General features: G+C 48.4%; 1 protein-coding gene across 2 annotated transcripts in view; it reads left to right on the top strand.

Moving 5' to 3' along the window:
- The first annotated feature begins 536 nt into the window (after positions 1 to 536).
- EMB (embigin) overlaps positions 537 to 19,571 on the top strand; it is a 37,789-nt gene continuing 18,754 nt past the window's right edge. The window contains exons 1-2 of one of the 2 annotated variants that reach the window (XM_090276129.1): positions 537 to 774; positions 10,203 to 10,292. In XM_090276129.1, the coding sequence (XP_090132255.1) occupies positions 663 to 774; positions 10,203 to 10,292 (202 nt within the window). In that variant the 5' untranslated portion in view covers positions 537 to 662. The remainder of the gene's footprint in view (positions 775 to 10,202; positions 10,293 to 19,571) is intronic. The other variant, XM_090276128.1, reaches the window with a different exon arrangement.

The raw sequence follows: 19,571 nt of genomic DNA on the forward strand, positions 1-19,571 counted from the left end.
TTGGCCTTTGGTGAGCGGAGCCAAGGCCGCGAGGCGGGGCGGCCGGGTAGCGCCTCTCCAGGTGCAGCCGTTTGTCTCCTTAACAGCCCACGGGCTGGCGGAAGCAGACAAGTGTCCTCCGTCCTCTCCTCTGTCCCACCAAAGTGCACACGCGAACCTGCTGCAAATGTACTGCAAAGAATAGTCTGCAGACATTGTATGTGCAACATAATACGTTATATACAACATGTTATAACTACATAGAGTTTCAGCCTCTCCCCCCAGGACATGGGTTAGGCAGACTTAGACAGACATCACCTGCCCGGGTCGGGAGCGAGCTGCGCCCCCAGACCTGCCAGATCCCACCGGATGGAGGCGGGAGAGGCTGCGCTGGGCAGTGGCCCCCGCACATCCGGCGCGCAGGCAGCGAGCGAGCGGGGCGCGTGCTGCGTAATTGATGGAGGGCCGGGCACGGTTGTGGGGCGGCTTCGGGCGCGGCGAGAGTCCCAGGGGAGGAGGGCAGAGCGCCGGGCCCCTCCCACTCCGCTTTTCTCGCGCGCCCAGTCCCCGGGATTGGCATCGGGCGCCGGGCCGCCTGCGAGCGTGCGCAGGGACTCCAGGCACCCACGGTAGTGCCCCGAGGGCCCGGCCTTGGCGAGGACCGCTCGGGACCCGCCAGCACCATGCGCGCCCTCCCAGGCCTGCGGGGGCCCCGGGCGCCACCGCCCCGGCCGCTGCTCCTCCTGTGCCTCCTGGCCGCGGCGCGCCCGAGCTCGGCGGACGGCCAGACCTCAGGTGTGACGGCTGCCGGAGCGCGCAGGGGCGGAGGGGCGTGGGAAGGGGCCCGGGAGGTCGGGCCCGCGGGCGGAGGGCAGCCGGCGCGAGGGGCACGGCGGTGGGGAGGGGCGCAAGGATGCTGGCGACCCCGGTAACAGCGGCCCCGCCTCGCTGGCCACGCTTGGCGCGGAGACTGGGGGGCGGGGGGGGGGAGGGGCTCTGCTGTGGGTGGTGAGTCTGGAACCCACAGCCCCGGGAGTCGGGGTGTCGGCAGTAGGGCACTGTCTCCGTGTTCCGAAGAAGAGGGCAGTACCGTGCCGGGGCGCGGTCGGGCCGGGCACAGGCGGCGACCGGCTTCGGAGGAAGTGACAGTATCGTGCAAGCCACGCTCACCAAGGCCAACTCCCTTCACCTGAACTGCTAGTGCGGCTTAAGTAGCACCTACTCTGTTCCCGGGGCGGGTTGGCTTTGAGGATGTGGAACACGCTCGTCAACCAACCAAACCACCAAACAAACACACCCTGGCGACGCAGGCCGTGTGTGTGGTGTACTCTTTTACACCTTGGCCTTTGCCAGTGAAGTTTTCTGAGGTTGTTTTGCTAAAGACCTGTTGAAAGAGGGAATTATGGGCATAGCGTTATCAAAAACAACACCAGATTTGCCATGTTTAGCTTCACCTGTTTGTAATTACATTTTATGGTGAAGTTTTTCCATCTAATCTATTTTCTCTGCACACTCCGGAGTTATAAATTTCAGTGTCAGTAGCCAGTGAGGATAATAGACTGCCTCTCAAGTTGGCAAGTGTTATCCATTGGTTCACTGAAATCAGGATATTATTCTACACAGGGTTTTTAGCTTTTCACAGGAATTCATTTTATGAGCTTGTAGATTTTTCATAAGATACTACAAAGGTGGAAAGATAATCAAAGGATACGATTATTTGTTTTTTAGTAAATACCCTCTCAGAGGCCTCATTGTTCATAATTTGGACAAAACCTTTTGGTTTCCTTCAGTTTCTAAGTCTCTTTTTCATTCGTGCTGCTTGTAAAGAGTTGTCTACACATTTTTCCTGCTCAGGCTGCCCTTGATTCTACTCTCCTTGGTTCGTCCTTCCTTCACCCCAGAATATTGCACAAAATGGGACCAGTGCGCCCTGGGTTAGTCCTAGAACTTGGGTTCTCGATTTGGCTGTCTCTTGGAATTGCCTGGGAACTTAGAAGTACTACCTGGATCCTGCCTTCAAAAATTCTGATTCAGTTGGTCTGGGATTCAGCCTGGACATCAGGAGTTTTTAAAATCCTCTGTGCCTTTAATCATGTGATCCGAAACAGGTTGGAAACCAGTGCTTAAAATGATGTGGCCCGGAGATTGCACTGTTGGGTAGTTATTTGTTCTGTCGGCACCAGGAAGCCAGGTTTAAACTGACGTTCAGAGTAGACTTCTAAAGGGACACAAAGAGGAAACAGATGGAAGGGGAATGCATTAGCAAATCGAGTGTCTGTATGGCCGATGTCTGCGTGTGTGTATGTCGTCAGTGATGTCCTTTCAGCTTCTCCGAAGCCAAAGTGGTGGGGTAATGGGCCGTATAAAAGGCATGACGTTAGCATGAAATTTTAAGGAAGAACTAAAAGTTGTCAGGCAACCTCATGTTGTTTTGTAAAGTCTGTGTTGATCTCCGTGAGATTCAGTTTCCTGTTTGCTGAAGGACATGGTGAGGTTTACTGCCCCCCCTTTTATTTTCCCATCTAGATGCTTTGAACTGCTTAGATATAGGTGTTCTATAACCAGAGGCTTTTGGCCAAATTTTACTCTTAAAAGGGTTACCACTTTTCATACTTATTATGTAACAACCGCGCGCATTGCGTGGGAGTTGCATTATGCGGTTCGTAGCACTGTGTGTTCGCTTTGATTGAGGCCAACCTGAGATGAGGAAACTGGAACCTGGCGAGGCTACCCAGTGCCCAGGTACACACACTGAACAAGTCGTGGAGCAGGAAATTTAGCATTGCGCAGTCCAGCTCCGGAGCTTGATTCCTGAAACACAGCGCCCGGTTGTCGCTCTGAGGTAACCGGGCACGGCTCTGCCAGTCTGGAGCCACCGACAGGCAGTGCAGGGTGTGCATCCAGAGGCTTGTTTGGAGCTGAACGGCTTGCTGACCCGGGGAGGGCCCTGGAATAAAAGTAGGCAACGGGGTTCACCTTGACTCCTAGGCTGTTTCAATCAAAGAAGAAATGTAAGATATCTTTGCAAAGGAGACATATGACTTAAATAGGAACATTCAGACACCATTGTGATGATTATTCTATGGAGCTAGTCAAGGGAATGGGTCTTCATCCTTTGAAAAATGTTTGCAGGGCAGTAATTTGAAATTATCATTCTTAACTTCTAGGTGATGTGTGTGTGCGTGTGTGCGCGTGTGTGTATTCCTAGCTTCGTTCACTGGGATGGAGCAGTGATTTCCCACGAGCGGTGAGCATACTCAGCACCCACATCTTGATTCTAAGTACCATGCTTTGTTACCAGTGACTTGGCTTGGAGACATGGTTGGTTTCACGACTGGGGTGGGGGGAAGTAAGTAATAAGCCCGGAACATCTTGTACCAGAAAGCAGAGAAGTGATCACAGAATGATAGGTCATGCCCAGTGGATCCAGGAGCCAGAGTGAAGGGGCTCCCACTAGACAAAGCTGGGACACACTGAACATCTAGTCTCCATTAATATCCACCGAATAATGCCCATTGAGTAACAATAGGTATGTACTTAGGTAAATTAATTAAATGAATCAGGTAAAAGTTTGATGTGGCACAGAATATTGCATAGTGTCCAGGTAACTTCACACAACACTCCTACTAATGAAAAGAGAAAAAAGAATAAATGTAGAGCGGAGAAGCCTGCCATATATGGTTTTAATCTAATGATCAAACTGAAAATTATCAGAACAGGGAGAAATGAAAAGTGTGGGCCATCCAACAGGACACAATAAAAAACACTATCGCCTCTGACGTTCCTGCCAAAGGGCTCTACTCTGAATCTAATTATGTGACGATGTCACTGTCCTGTTAAGGACAGTCAGGCAAGATTAAGGTTGTTCAGAGTGAAGGAGAACAGAGGGACGTGGCGGCTAATGGCCACATGTGACTCTGAGCTGGGACCTTTGGCTAAGAAGTCCGTCTCGGCGAAAGGACTTCTGCGGAAGCTCGGGTGGGGGATGGGGTGGGATGGTGAGGCCTAAACGCTCATCTCCCAGTTTCCCCAGCGGCGTTGGGATGGTGGCGGGGTGGGTCCTCTGTATCAAACGCAGTTGGGTTTTAGCAGGGAACGGCCATCACGCCACCCACGTGTTTTCAAGCGTTCTGCACGTGAAACTTTTCCGCTAGTGTGAGGTAATTGGAAAAGAAGCAAAAAGAATTTCCACTTTTTCTGAGACTGGCTGGCATTAAATCTCAGGGGCTAGCTGAGAAATGGTCTTCAGTGAGTGTCATTCCCTTCTGTTTCCAGTTCCTCAACAGTCGCAGCTGACACGGTATGACGGCATGTCCTCAACGGCAACCTTTTGAAGTTACATCTGTCTAGCTGGCCTCCCATTTCCGAACATTACATTTCATAACATGACATGGATGGTAGAACTAACTTAGGACATACATTGACATACAAGAGAAAAAAACCTCATCATGTTGAATTAAATACAAACTCTGTATTATAATAATCACTGTTCATGCATAAGAAGATATCTCAAATACTGTACTGTTAGTATAAAAATAATAGGTGTTTAAAATGGTGTTCTTTTAATTGAAAGTTGGCATTCTTAAAGTGATTGTCCTTATGCCATTACTAATGTATCCCTACTCCCAAGACGGAATCTTTTTTTATATAGCCTTGTAATTACATAGTCCTGGGATCCAAAAGGGAATTGAGATTTCATATTTGATTGATCTGAAAGCCCAAAGTACTTTTTGATGAAGTCAAGAGCCTGCAGCTAGCTGAGAGCTATAACTGGTTTCCTGTTTTGCATTTCAAAACTCCATCCAGCAGTGGGTGCCTCTTCCTAAAGGGATCTGAAAATTGGCCCCCGCCAGCAGGGATGTCTGGGGAGTTGAGGAGGGAGGCGGCCCTGAGTGGCCTCCCCCGGATTCCTCACCCAGGGCTGTCTGGGGCGTCGGGCCCAAGTGGAGGTGGGTGCTTAGGAGAGGGGGAGGCCTGACCAAGGTTCTGCTAGAAGTGGATGAACTTGAAGATGATGAAGCTGCAGCCCTTTCTGTTCCTGTTATAAATAAATACTTAGTTTTGGGGGAAAGAAAAAGGGCAAGGAAGGGTTGCAAGAAACGTCCATGCTTTAAAATATCTGCACCTAAACGATGTGATAGGACAGGGCTGCTGAAGATTATTAAATATCGTCATATTGAAGAATCAGAGTGGAGGATGTACCTGTTCTGAAATGAGAGTTTCTCAACCTTGGCATTATTGACATTTTGGGTTGGATAAATCTGTTTTGAGGGGCTGTCATTATAAGAGGCTTAGCATCTTTGTGTCCCACAAAAAGAAATGTGTAGGTCCTGACCCTTGGTATCGGTGAAAGTGACCTTATTTGAGAGTCAGGACTTTGCAGATGTAATCAGGGTACGATGAGGTCATACTAGATTAGGATAGGCCCGTAGCCCCATGACTGTGGTCTTTATGAAAGGAAGACGAGGGAGATTTGGATTCAGAGATGAAGAATCACAGATGGAAGACGGCCACGTAAAGATGGAGTCATCGATTGGAGGGATGCAGCCACAAGCCAAGGGTCATGGAGGATGCTGGCCTCCACCTGAGGACGGGCGAGGCTGGAATGAAGGTTCCTTGGAGCCTTCAGAAGGAGCATGGCCCTGCACCTTGATTAAAGGCTTCTGGCTTCCAGAACTGTGAGAGAATACACTTCAGTCGTTTTAAGCCACTGAGTTTGTGACTATTTGTTACGGCAGCTCTAGGAAACTGGCATAACCTACTAGAAACAAAGAGTCCTCTTCCCCAAGTTTGACAGCCACAGTGTCTCCAAATATTGCTAAACAGCCCCCGGGGGGCCAGGTGACCCCCAGCTGAGAAACACTGAATAAAATCTCGGTCTTATTGAAGACTAGCCTAGAGGCTGAAACAATGTAAAACCGTACTGTCTTTAGAGAGAGCAGAAATCCCACTCAAGTGTTTTGGGTTTTTATTTTTAAAGAGTTTTACCTGGCATACTTTTCACTGTTAAAATATCCTAGTGATCTGTGTGGGGGCAGCTTGAATCATAAGCATTTCCATACTGTACTTGAAAAAATATTTAATTTCAAGAGTCATATTTTAAGAAAAGATCCACTTATTTTCCTATAATGATCACGTTTTAAAACTAGTTTTACAAGGCTGTGTAAAAGGGCACGTTTTCTGTCATTAGGCTTTTAATTGTTCTTGATTTTTTTTAACTAGTCTAAAAAGGACCTTCTGTCCAATAGTGCCCATACTATTAAGAAAACCAAACGACATGAACTGTTTTCTGACCCTGAAAATCTGACTTGTCATGTCCCCATCAGGAATGTATTTTCTTGACAAAGTCTCCCTTGGGTTTAGTGTCTGGGGATTCCCCGTCTCTTCTTTCTACACTGCGGTCACAGCCGGGGGGCAGGGATGCTGTGGTCCCAAAACCCAGACGTAGAACCCTAAATGCACCGTTTATGAGCGATACCGGCAATTACATATTTTACTGCTATAGTTCAACCACGTCATGGCTTTTAAATGGCCTTCACAACTTGGCATGGTTAATTTATAGTAGCTTCCATGTGAACATATATTTTGAGTTCCAAAAATCTGTTTTATAAATAGTATGGATGATCTATTTTTCGACTACAGTGTTTCTGTAATTGGGTTGCATATTTATAATGCTAAATATCAAAATGAAAATTAAGATTTATTTAAGTAAGTTACTCATTCATATTACTAGCAATAAATATATTATCTGGATGAGGGAAAGAGAGAATGATATTTCTCTGAATAATAGCTTTTTCTTACATCTTTCTCTAAATGAAGTCTAGACCCTTCCATGATTTAAAAATACAGTCAGACCTCAGTTCTTGAATATCCTGGTTCTCACAATTCAGTTCTTGACCAAGTTGTTCGTGGAAAAAATGTCCCAGTTGTCAAATAAAACTGTGTCTTGATTTCTCTACTCAACAACCCTTTCATGCCAATACCTGTATAATCAGTCACATGTCTCTCTGGCGACAAATAAAAGGAGATTCAGTTTTGGAACAAATCTCTTCTTGAATGGTTTTCCAGAAGGAATTCAGTGAGAGAACTGAGGTTCCAGTGTATAAGAAAGAAATTAGGGGGAGGGGCTAGAGAAAATGCTTCTCCTTAAACAGAGGTACAATTGAACTAATTTTCTGATTTAAACAAAAGCAAACCTTAAAACCCAAAGCAGTTTCCTAGTGTTACTCACCCTCTTCCTTTCCTTCCCCATTTTCTTCGGTTTAATGGGGCCCCAAAATTAAATACATGAAGATGCCACTTTAAAATCTTAAGTAGAAATGACAGCATGCTCATTTCATATGAAAATGCCAACAGCATACATAAGTCCCTCCAGCCATGTCAGTTTTACATGTGCCATGTGACGCGTCCTTAAATAGATACCATTTTGCCAAGTCCCATGAAATATTAACAGGTGCAAGTGAGGATGTTATTCAGTTCTTCGATGCAGCGGCCTCATGCCCCATCTCCCTGCAGAGGGAGAAAAACAAAACCTTGACTCTCTGGAGCAGCTAGTAGGGGTTACTCCTTCCTGTTGGCATTTCTGCTGCTGCCGGTAAAAGAATGCCACATGGAAGCCCCCCAGCCGTGACCGGGAAGCGGGAGAGCATGCTCACCCGAGGGGCGCGTGTATGGACTTGGCTCCATCGCTCGGTGTCACACACTTTCCTCACCCTCCCCTCTTCCTCCATGAAATGGAACGTCAGGCAACAAGCCAGCGGCAGGACTTGGATGAGGATTCAGAAGTCCCGCCTCTCCATTTCATATTTCTTTTTGTGACTCAGCCTAACCCTTTCAGGGAAGTGTTTAGACCACATCTGCCTGAATTTCCAGCCAATTTTCTTCAAACACCAGCTGACGGGTTCCCGGCAGCTGAAAGCATTACATTTACATTCTCACTTTTTTTTTTTTAATTAAAAAAAACCTGGCTGAATGAAGGATGTCTCACTGTCGCTGTCCTTACACCTTCTGTACACGTCCTGCTTCTGCACCCAGATGTTTGTATCAGTTGCTTCTTAAAGGGACTCTTCCCCCGGCAAACATCCCAGCAGATGCGCATGTCCTTTTGAGCTCGGGGCTTGTTCTGTGGAACCTGGAGCCCGCTCCCTACGAATAAAGGGGATGCGAAGTTGGGATGCAGGCGCGGCCGGTTTGTGGATGTCTGACTGCACGTCTATTACAGGATCTGGCAATTGGAAGTGGTCACAACAGCTAGGCTATTCTGCAGCTCCACAGCTTCCCTACTCTTGAAACTTGGTTTTTCTTTTTCCTTCTATTCCTTTGGCTTCTATTTGCTTAGATTTCGCCCAGTCCGAGCCTGGCCCCCTCTTCTGCCTTGTTCTAACTCAAGACCTCGTGGGCCCTTCCACTCAGGTCTTGGGGAACACGCCACAGCCTCCGAGCTCACCTCCTGGGTGTTCCCTTCCTCTGCTCTACCTCCAGGGTCCCTCCTAGGTGACGGTCAGGCCTTGTACACTGTAGGTCACACACCAACCTTTATAAAATATGCAGGCTGAGGACGGTCTAAAATTCTGACTCTCTGTCGCACCCTGGGGCCTCTACTGCTGCGGCCTGGTTCCCATACCCCTAGGGACCGGCTTCGCTCCGCCTCACAGCCTGCGGCAGCCCTGAGATGGGGTAAGAATAAGAAGGAGAGCATGTTTTCCCGGCTCTGTCACTCTCATTGCTGCTGACAGGGTGATTACTAACAATCAAGGACTATGGGCTGCTTCGGGGGGCCATCAGGACTGTGGGGAGAACCCTGGCGTTGTGTCGTGCGGCAGGGAGGCCAGGCCGGGAAAGAGCTCCCGGCAAGGAAGCGAAGACATCAGACCTGGTGGTGTTTACGTTTCACTGAACCGAGGCCACAGTCGAGCAGCTCCTTCTGTCCCATCCGCCTCTGCCGTGACCTTCCTGAGACACTTTACTGTAACCTCTCAGTGAACTATGCCCAAGAAGGAAAAAAAGAATGTTTTTGGCAGTGTGTGTGTGTGTGTGTACGCTTGTGTGCATGTGTGTGGGAGTGACAGAGTGTGGATACGTATTAAGTGTGGGTGAAGGAAAGGCTTTGCGTTTCTTGTGGCCCACGGAACACTCGGGGCACATTTCCCTTTAGAACCGCTGCCAGACGGTAGTACGATTTGGGTCTTTAGTTCATGAAAGGATTGTTTTATGGCCACGGGCGTTCCGCCTTCCAAAGCCACCGTGGAAGCGACAGAGCCTCTGGAACACAGCTCCCTGAGAAGTGGGTCTGGCCCCGCACATTTCCTTCAGTAGCCGTCACGTGAAAGCTGTGTGCGAGCCGGAGGGACACAAGCAAGCACTAACTGTGAGGAGGTTTTCCGTACACCGAAGAAGAGGAAGTAACTGGCGACAACTTTTGAGTGACCTGTAAGAAAATGAAGCAAAGGAGGCCAGGACTAATTTACACCGAATGCAGTGCAAGGAACGCGGCCCAGTTGACAACAGCCAGCCCTTGGTGTTCTTCTCGGCCGTGTTTGCTAGAACAGCTGTAGTCTTTATAGGCGGTAAGGTCCGGCGCCCTGAGGTCAAAGGAACCGTCGCCAGTGTCAGGAAAAGAAGTTCTGAGGCGAGTGAGGACGATAGGAAAGCCAAACCGGTTTTTTGGTCTAAGTTCCCAGTAGGTGTGAAGCCAAGAGGAGAGCACTGTCCCGTGGCCACAGCTGGGCAGGGAAGAGCAGCGTGGACTCCGGGTCCCTCCTCCTCCTCTGGCCTCCGGCGTCCGGGGCTGCGCTGTTCCTTTTCATGCCCTTTGCTGCGCTCAGTCTGTCCCTGTCCCCTCCTCTGTGCTGCCTGTCACACCTCCCTTTTCCTGCCACTCTCCCCAGTCCTCCGTGTCTTCATTTACGTTTTATAAAGAAACTTCAAATTGTAGGGTACGAAAATCAAAGTCTTTTTTTTTTTTCTTAAAGCCACTGGATGTAAATCAATAGGGATTTCTCAGTAAAAGAAAAAAGAACATAGAAATGATTGAAAATTTGATCACACTTAATGCCTGATGTATTTCTGAATATCTGTGGAACATATAAGACCCAGTAATCAGATCTTCTTGAAAACATTATTTTTCATTAATAGTATAGAACATTGTAGCTGTTGTAAACTAGCCTTTGGATAGTTATGTAATTTTGTTGAGAATTTATAATCACATGTCCTTTTTCTTACAGCTTCAGATTATACAAGTCTTCCTCTTCGAGAAAAAATGCTGGGCAAATACTCCAACCTCACCTTGGAGAGTCATAACATATCACTGACTGGTAAATGTATCATATTTCAAATAATTCAATGCCGAAATAAGTTTTTATTTTTAATTAAGCCACTGCTTATTGCCTTGTGAAGTACTGATCCCTGCTTACAGTCTGGTGGGAGAAGCCCACCAGTCCCAGATACAACTGCACTGTCTGAATAGCACATATATTACCTTACGCCAGTGGTTCTCAACCTTCCTAATGCCGTGACCCTTTAATACAGCTCCTCGTGTTGTGGTGACCCCCCAACCATAAAATTATTTCCGTTGCTACTTCATAACTCTAATTTTGCTACTGTTATGAATCGTCATGTAAATATCTGATATGCAGGATGTATTTTCATGGTTACACATTGAACATAATTAAAGCAGAGTGATGAATCACAAAAACAATATGTAATTATCTATGTGTTTTCTGATGGTCTTAGACGACCCCTGCGAAAAGGTCGTTCAACCCCCAAAGGGGTCGCGACCCACAGGTTGAGAACCGCTGCCTGATGCTATTGACTACTGAGTATAGAATGTGGGAGTAATAATGCCTGTGTCCTGTGCGGGGAGGAGGCGGCCAGGACAGACGGGGGAGGCTAAGGCGGGCTCTTGAGAAAAGGGACACGTTTCTCACTCCATGGGAGGAGAAGAGAGTTCATGGCGATTTGCGGGCACTCTTATTTTTCATCAGTTCTTGCTCGTGTATCCACTCAAATCACCCTGCCTTAGGAGGGGAATTCTTGTGGCTAGTGAAAGACCTTCAGGCAGACAACTGGAAGATGCTGTGGGTGAGTCCGTGTGGGCATCCGCTCTGAGATGACACTCAGCTTTGCATCCTCTTGCCATGGTTTTGGTGCCAGTGTTTCAAAAGTGATCCCAGAGTCCTGTAACCGAGTGAGAGTAGCTCTCTGTTTGTGTCAAAATATTAAAGGTTTCGTTGTCATTTAAAATATTTTAAACCTCTTTGTTGAGTCAATAACAACTTTTATCCAATAATATGTCCAGCCTGTGTCCTCTTCTATGGAAAGCTGTGTTCGTAGTTCCGTTTCACATGAAGAAAGGGTGGGCTTTTCCCTCTCCAATCCGATTCCAGTGGGGTATCTGCTCTGAACTTTTCTGTAGAATGTTTTAATGATATTGTACAGCTTCTGTTTTTCCCCAGCTATGCCCGTTCCGGTATATACCATTTATTCTTACTTGTACAAAGTAACACCACACTCCTGGGTTACTTGCTTTTTCCCTTTTGCGAGCTGACGTGTTTGAGAGAGATTCATGTGACAACAGCGTTTGCAAGTCCTCTGAGTGGCCCTGGCTTTGAGCAGCCCGGGAATGTTGGCAACATCCTGCCCTCCTCTACCAGGCCCAGCTGGCACCGGAGGAAGGAAGGTGCCTGGGGCGAGAACAAGAATGGACTTTTCAGTTGATGCCAGGCTGGTTATTTGCTTACCTAACCTGTTTGCAGGGTTTAACTCCCGACCACACTTTTATTCAGTGACTGCTATGAAAACCAGCATTCCCATTGTTAGGAAGAGATCAAGTGTTCACAATTCATTGCTTCCTGACCTTCACGGTGGCCTGATGCTCTGTAATCAGGCCGTTTTCTCTCCCTCCCGGGCCCCTGAACTTCAGCTTGCCCCAAGTCAGAGCCATGCCTACGTGCAGGAAAGGACAGCCCAGTCCTGCTGTCTGCTTCCACTCAGCAGTCGGCCCAACTTCCTCTCAAAAGTTCCCGGTGAGCAGGCTTTCCCTTTCCTATAAAAGCAAGGCCTATTTCTGTTTGACTTGGAGATGCTTGCAGATCCAAAGTTTAGATCGCGTTCTCCATTACAGTAGAGTTTTTGAATCAATTTTCCCCTCACGTCTGGATTTGCTTTTATTTGACAGAAGAAAATGCCTGCCCTTCATTCTGAAATATTGCATCTCTGAGCTCTGACTCAGATGATTACAGTTACGTGTAGGTTGTCGCTCTGGTTACCTTCTCGTCCGAAAGTCTGGTTCTAGGAACTGCTTTTACTGAAATGTAGAATTTAAATCTGAAGATCTGTTGATTGTTAGGAACCATAAGCTTTATTCCCACTGCTCTCACTAGGGTATTTAACTGACTTTATAAATAGAATGTTTTCACATTGTTATAACATTGTTTATTTGATTTGTACCAATATTGATTATATCATTACTCAAGCTGATCTGTCAATGATGCTGACAACAGTTATTTTTAATTTTATTTTCTCTTTTCCTCTGGGCGGTTTAGAAGTTGATCTCTCTTGTAGCATAAAATGTTTCTTGTAGAGAAATGTAATACATTAGTTGCAAATTTCAGAGCAATGTGACCACATTGGCTGGGTTCTTAGTGTACTGACTTATCCAGAGATGCTTCAGACTAGGAAACATGGCCCAGTGCCTGAGAGAATGAAAAACTTGACCTTCGATTCATGAAAGCCTGGGTGTTTATTATTTTATGTTTTTAAAGTATTGCTATTTACATAACAGAAACATAGTGTTGACTGTGTACCATGTACACTCATGCATTGCTTAAAAGACAGTCATCCTTTCTGAGAAATGTGTTATTTGGCAATTTCATTACTGTGCAAAAGAATGTACTTACACAACTACAGACAGTATGACCTATTCCACACCCAGGCCATCTGGTAAACCACCGTTGCACATACAGTCAGTCAGTCATTGCCCAGAAGTCATTATGCAACATGTGACTACATGTATTTCTAAATAAAAATTAATTTAATCCCTATAGCAACCCTATGCAATGGGTATTATTATTATTATTATTATTTGTAATTTTCAGATGAGGGGAAAGAGGCTCGAAAGAGTAAGTGAACTGACCAAGGTCATGGGTGGCACCTCAGAGCTCAATCTTGAACTCAGGTAGCCTGGCACCAGGGGCCATGTCATTTACCAGGATATCATGCAGCTCATCTGACTGCTTAATTACAGTATCTTTCAACAGTACCATTGAAATAATTATACCTACTTCAGGGGAAAAGTTTTAGAAAACAATGAAAACTAAGCTATTGTAACTGCGTTATTTATGAATAGGTTTGTGTTAGAAACTGCATTCACTGAGATAATGAATATATTGTGAAGGTATAATTGATGTAAGAATAACGTTTTCTTTCTATATCACTGTATTTTTAAAACTATCTTTTGATATTGGACTGTTTTTACATCCCTATACTAAGTTCCCCCGTGTCCGTACTTGGAATTCAGTTCGTCTACAGCAATTAGAGTGTGTCTTTATTGTTACTCCTATTTTCCCTCTCCCTCTGCATATTGTACTGCTTGGCATCTCAGTCAATGTGTTATAGTTTAACCAGAAGTTAAAATCAAAACATCGGCCGACAGCCTTCTTGCCCGCTCTGATAACGTTGCTGTAAGCCCTCCCACGGCACGTTTTATTCCCCATGTTGAGATGTGAGCCGCTGGCCCGATGTCATTCCTGGTGCAGGACGGATGGAGGTAGACAGAGCACTCATTGGAGGCACAGGTGTGTAGATTAAGTAGAGAGTAAAATTTGAAAAGAGTCGTCAAGGTGAGGAAAGGTAGCCATGTAACTGCCTCCCGGCCCCCTCACCATGGGAAGACACGTAACTTAATAATCCCATGGCGGTTAACGTTGAATAAAGAAGGTCACTGTAAAGTCGGCTGACGGGGCCAAGTGATGGGTGTGGGCCTCCCAGCAGGAGCCAGGAGCGGGACAAAGAACTTGGGGAACTTGGTGGGACAGGGAACTTGATGGGCTATGATCCCGTCTTTCTCCGTCCCTCCTGCTGGTGTTCACATCCCCCCAGTCTTTCACAATGCAGTCAGAAGCTACATCTTCAGTCAAGTACATATCAAGTACTGTTTCTATTTCTCAGATCTGTATTTAGCATATTTTATTTATCTTAATTACATAAGTCAAGAAATGAGTTCGTTTAAAAGTATTAACACATGATCTTATTTCCCGCAATATAGTAATTCAGAGAATGTGAAAAGCTCCTGCCACAGCTAGGGACTATAAAATATAAACTACAGCGAGTGTTCTTTTAAACGCAGAGCTAAGCACACAAAGAAGTCAAGACAGTTTCCACGAACTGAGACTGGTAACCAAGACATCGAAACTCTGAACTGATAACGGGTTAGATTTCCTTGAGTGTGGGGCCAGGGCACTTGAGTTTTGTAGAGCCACGGTTGTAAGAACAAAGCCTCGAACCCAGGCAAGGAGGCGAGTTGGAACTGAAAACCCTCCAAAAGCTGATCCTTCATAAGATATAAAAACAGTGAAAGGTGTAACACACGGGAAAAAAATTAGCTCACCGCCACAAGGGGATGAGTAGTTGGAATCTGGGTTTTAGGCTTCTACTGCATCAAAAACAAAAGCTCCCTTGAGTTTTCAAAGACAAAGGCCTGCCCTCAACGAGGTGTAGCTCGCAGATTTACACCACCTGCGTGATACAGGAGCTTTCCAAGCCGACAGCACAGAAATGACCCCAGGTAGGTGGTGTTTCCGCAGGAAAGCCAATGACAACCACCCGTGGAAGGATGACTCGTCCCCACAGGCTGTGGCATCCCTACTGAGCACCAGCTTCCAAGACAGACACCAGGAACAGCGAAGCGACCCCAGCACTGAGCGTGAGCTCAGTACGGAGCAGCAAGAATCGGCAGGCCCGAACTGTAGATGTAGAAACACTAGGTGAGGACGTAAAAGAAGAAATATGAAAACACGAGAATATCATACTCTGCTATCAATTAGAAAAGGACAAAACGTGTCTGAAAAAATAGCTGCAGATAGAAACCAAACTTGTCAGAGGAAGTCAAAGCCCCTGTGAACAGTCAGCGCTTCTGTCTCCGCTCAGTGTGGGCACGTGTGTACGTATGTCTCCTTAGAAACTGTAGGTTACTGGACGATGCTGTTTTGTGTTCTTTAATGTTACTGGCGTAAACCCAGATGTGTTGTTCTGAAAGTGCTTCATGCTACCATTCGACACTCCTCATGGGGATCTAGCCACATTACACGGAACTAGCCTGGTTCTTCTGCTTTGACTTGTGTACACAGTAGAAACCTACCAGCTTACTTAGACATTTTTCTCTTCATGGCCCCTAGTTTGTTGGAATTGTTCTCTCTTGTAAACCACGCAGCAACGAACACTTTGACACTTCTCTCTCTTGCTCTCGCTCGCTCTCTCTCGGGACGACGGTGTGCATTCCCTTAGATAAATTCCACAGTGTAGAATTGCTGAGTCAGAAAGCACTTGCATTTTTATTTTTAATAGGTACTGGCAGATTGCTCTCCGAAGTGTCTTAACAGTTTACCCATTCCCCCCACCTCAGAGTTGAGTAGGTCTTTTCTCTAGATCCTGACCAGCACTTGATTTTATTAAACTTTGTTTGTCTTTGCAATCATGAGCATGAAAAGCTATATAACTGTTGTTTTAATTTACATTTGGGAATTGGACATACTTGTACGTGCATGTTTTGTTAATGTTCTTTATCCATTTTTTTCTCTTTCATAATAGATCTAAGGAGACCTTTTAAAAAAAATTCTCACCTGAAGACTTTTTTTTTATTGCTTTTAGAGACAGAGGAAGGGGGAGAGGAGGGGGGAGAGGAGGGGGGAGAGGAGGGGGGAGAGGAGGGGAGAGGAAGGGGGAGAGGAGGGGGGAGAGGAGGGGGGAAAGGAGGGGAGAGGAAGGGGGAGAGGAAGAGGGAGAGAAAGGAGGAGAGGAAGGGGGAGAGGAGGGGGAGAGGAAGGGGAGAGGAAGAGGGAGAGAAAGGGGGAGAGGAGGGAAGAGGAAGGGGGAGAGGAAGGAGGAGAGGAGGGGGGAGAGGAAGGGGGAGAGGAAGGGGAGAGGAAGAGGGAGAGAAAGGAGGAGAGGAGGGGGGAGAGGAGGGGGGAAAGGAGGGGAGAGGAAGAGGGAGAGGAGGGGGGAGAGGAAGGGGGAGAGGAGGGGGGAGAGGAAGGGGGAGAGAAAGGGGGAGAGGAGTGGGGAGAGGAGTGGGGAGAGGAAGGGGGAGAGGAGTGGGGAGAGGAGGGGGGAGAGGAAGGGGAGAGGAAGAGGGAGAGGAGGGGGAAAGGAGGGGAGAGGAAGAGGGAGAGGAGGGGGGAGAGGAGGGGGGAGAGGAGGGGGGAGAGGAAGGGGGAGAGGAGGGGGGAAAGGAGGGCAGAGGAAGGGGGAGAGGAAGGGGGAGAGGAAGGGGAGAGGAAGAGGGAGAGGAGGGGGAAAGGAGGGGAGAGGAGGGGGAAAGGAGGGGAGAGGAAGGGGGAGAGGAAGGGGAGAGGAAGAGGGAGAGGAGGGGGAAAGGAGGGGAGAGGAAGGGGGAGAGGAAGAGGGAGAGGAGGGGGGAGAGGAGGGGGAAAGGAGGGGAGAGGAAGGGGGAGAGGAAGAGGGAGAGGAGGGGGGAGAGGAAGGGGGAGAGGAAGAGGGAGAGGAGGGGGGAGAGGAGGGGAGAGGAAGGGGGAGAGGAGGGGGGAGAGGAGGGGGAAAGGAGGGGAGAGGAAGGGGGAGAGGAAGAGGGAGAGGAGGGGGGAGAGGAAGGGGGAGAGGAGGGGGGAGAGGAAGGGGAGAGGAAGAGGGAGAGAAAGGGGGAGAGGAGGGGGGAGAGGAGGGGGAAAGGAGGGGAGAGGAAGGGGGAGAGGAAGAGGGAGAGGAGGGGGGAGAGGAAGAGGGAGAGGAGGGGGGAGAGGAGGGGAGAGGAGGGGGGAGAGGAGGGGAGAGGAAGGGGGAGAGGAGTGGGGAGAGGAGGGGGGAGAGGAAGGGGAGAGGAAGGGGAGAGGAAGAGGGAGAGGAGGGGGGAAAGGAGGGGAGAGGAAGAGGGAGAGGAAGGGGAGAGGGAGAGGAGAGGGGAGAGGAGGGGGGAGAGGAAGGGGGAGAGGAGGGGAGAGGAAGGGGGAGAGGAGGGGGGAGAGGAGGGGGAAAGGAGGGGAGAGGAAGGGGGAGAGGAAGAGGGAGAGGAGGGGGGAGAGGAATGGGGAGAGGAAGAGGGAGAGGAGGGGGGAGAGGAAGAGGGAGAGGAGGGGGGAGAGGAGGGGAGAGGAAGGGGGAGAGGAGGGGGGAGAGGAGGGGGAAAGGAGGGGAGAGGAAGGGGGAGAGGAAGAGGGAGAGGAGGGGGGAGAGGAAGAGGGAGAGGAGGGGGGAGAGGAGGGGAGAGGAAGGGGGAGAGGAAGGGGAGAGGAAGGGGAGAGGAAATGCATGAGCGAAGCATCGATTGGTTGCCACCTGTACATGCCCAGAGTGGGGATTGAACCTGCAACCTTTGGTCATGGGACAATGCTTGAACCAACTGAGTCACAGCCAGGGCATCAAAGGAGACTTTTATTTCAAGTGAAATGAGGAGTCTCGTTAAGGTCTAATGTGTCGTTTTTCTGACGGTTACAAATTGCTTGAAGGTCCCTATACTTTTACATGTTTAATTATAAAAATAAGAGTATTTAGACAGGTGTAAGTTCCTGTGTGACTTTGAGAACCATCTTTTTAAAACACAGCTCCGAAACGGAGCATGTGGGTACGCTCTTGGAAGTTCAGATGGCACGGGTGCTTTTTAATGCTGCAGGAGCAGAAGTACGTTCCGCAGCTGTGGGGTTTTGGGGGAGCCGGAACATTGTACCCTGAGTTCAATGGACCTGTTAGTGTGTTGGCTCACCACAGAGTAGAAGAGATAAAACTGTCTTTACATATTTTGATGCTTGTGGTTTCCTGATCGGAAAGCAAGCTGCAGAGCCCCCGAGAGCTCGGGAAACAGACAATACTCAGGCTGCAGGACGGCCTCGCAGTCAGTGGCAGGTGTGAATGTCTAAGATGTATCGACCCCACCCCTCCTCTGCCTGTCCCGTCATCTTCTGTTAATACTTTGTTTCCCACCGAAACCTTGGTTCAGGAGCTTGGAGGCAGTGAAGTTAATTCCGCAGTCATGAGAGTTTCCTGTCTTTGAGAGTCGGTAAGACGCTGCTGGCGAGTAGAACCTGGACTCAGCCTCCCCCAAATCTGAGGTTTCCTCTGTCATTATCGATAAGTGAGCTGGAGACCTCGGCCTCCTCACCTGGGAAGCGGGAAGGACAGTGACGGTAGTTATAGGAGCACTGTGAGGAGAAAGCGATCGGATCAATATGTAACTGTCAGCAACATGTGTCACATCTTCTGTGACATTCTGCAATGAGGTAAATGGAGAGAAGAAGTGGGTAATTATTTAGCAGTTGATACATTCCTAAGACTTTTCTTAGGAGAGTTCATCTAATCCTTTTCAGGGTCTCATGAAACACATTATCCTATTTTACAAGTGTGAACACCAAGGTATGCAAGCTAGAGACATCCTGTTTGGCCCTGTGAACACCCTGGGGTGGAGAACCCCAGACGTGGGGCTGCTGCCTTGTAAAACGGAAGTGACGACTCAGATTCCAGCCTCCCGCTGTCTTAGGAGGTTCCGATGAGCTGCATCACTGAAAAGAGCGTCATCTTCTGAGGTGTATGTGTCTCTGTGGTCTGTCCCGCTGGGAGTGACAAGGCTGCCGCACCTCCTTGCCAGTCCTTTCCCAAGAAAGTGGTTTGCCACCAACCCCATGAGGTGCCCAGAGTCAGAAATAATGTAGGAGTGAAAAGAGGCCCGGCTCTCCTGGTCTGAGCACGGTGGCCCAGCAGAAGTGGACTCGGGCTGAGCAGGGACCAGCAGTCATGGGTGACATTCAGCTCAGACCCGGGGAAGAGACTCAGAGAAGCCTCTGAGTCTTGGTCTCTGAAGCAACGTCTGAGCAGAGCTTTCCAGGATGCGGAAGTGTTTCCTGGGGCTTATCTGCCACGCGTCCCCGGCGTTCTGACCTCCTGAGCCCCTCTCTGTCCAAGTGAAGATGTCCTTTTACACACGAGCAAGGCAACAGACCACAGCAGCTCAGCCTTCCAAGGATGCGTGCAGTTCCCATGAAGACCAAGTGCCAGGAGCGGAGACTGTTGGGATGCAGCCCTCTCTGTCCCGGGTGGGGTGGGGGGGATCGTGCAGAGCCTGTCCTCTTGTGGCGGGCTTGTTTGACCTATAACAGTGTCCTTGGGGCTCTTCCAGGTTGTCACAAGTCACTGGATTTCCATCTATTTAAAGACTGATGTTCAGTTGTGTACACGTTACTACATATTTGTGGACCATTCATCCATCAGTGGCCGTTTGGATTGTTTCCACATCTTGGCTGTTGTGATATGAGGGACCTAAAATAGTCAAACTCATAGAAGCAAAACAACAGAATGGTGGCTGTGGGGGTGGGGCAGGGAGTGGGGATGGGGAGAGAGTGGGGAAGTATTAGGTACTAAGTTTCAGTGTTGCA

The sequence above is a fragment of the Furipterus horrens genome, unplaced genomic scaffold, assembly GCF_987537825.1.
Source record: "Furipterus horrens unplaced genomic scaffold, mFurHor1.1.pri manual_scaffold_5, whole genome shotgun sequence".
Lineage (NCBI taxonomy): Eukaryota > Metazoa > Chordata > Mammalia > Chiroptera > Furipteridae > Furipterus > Furipterus horrens.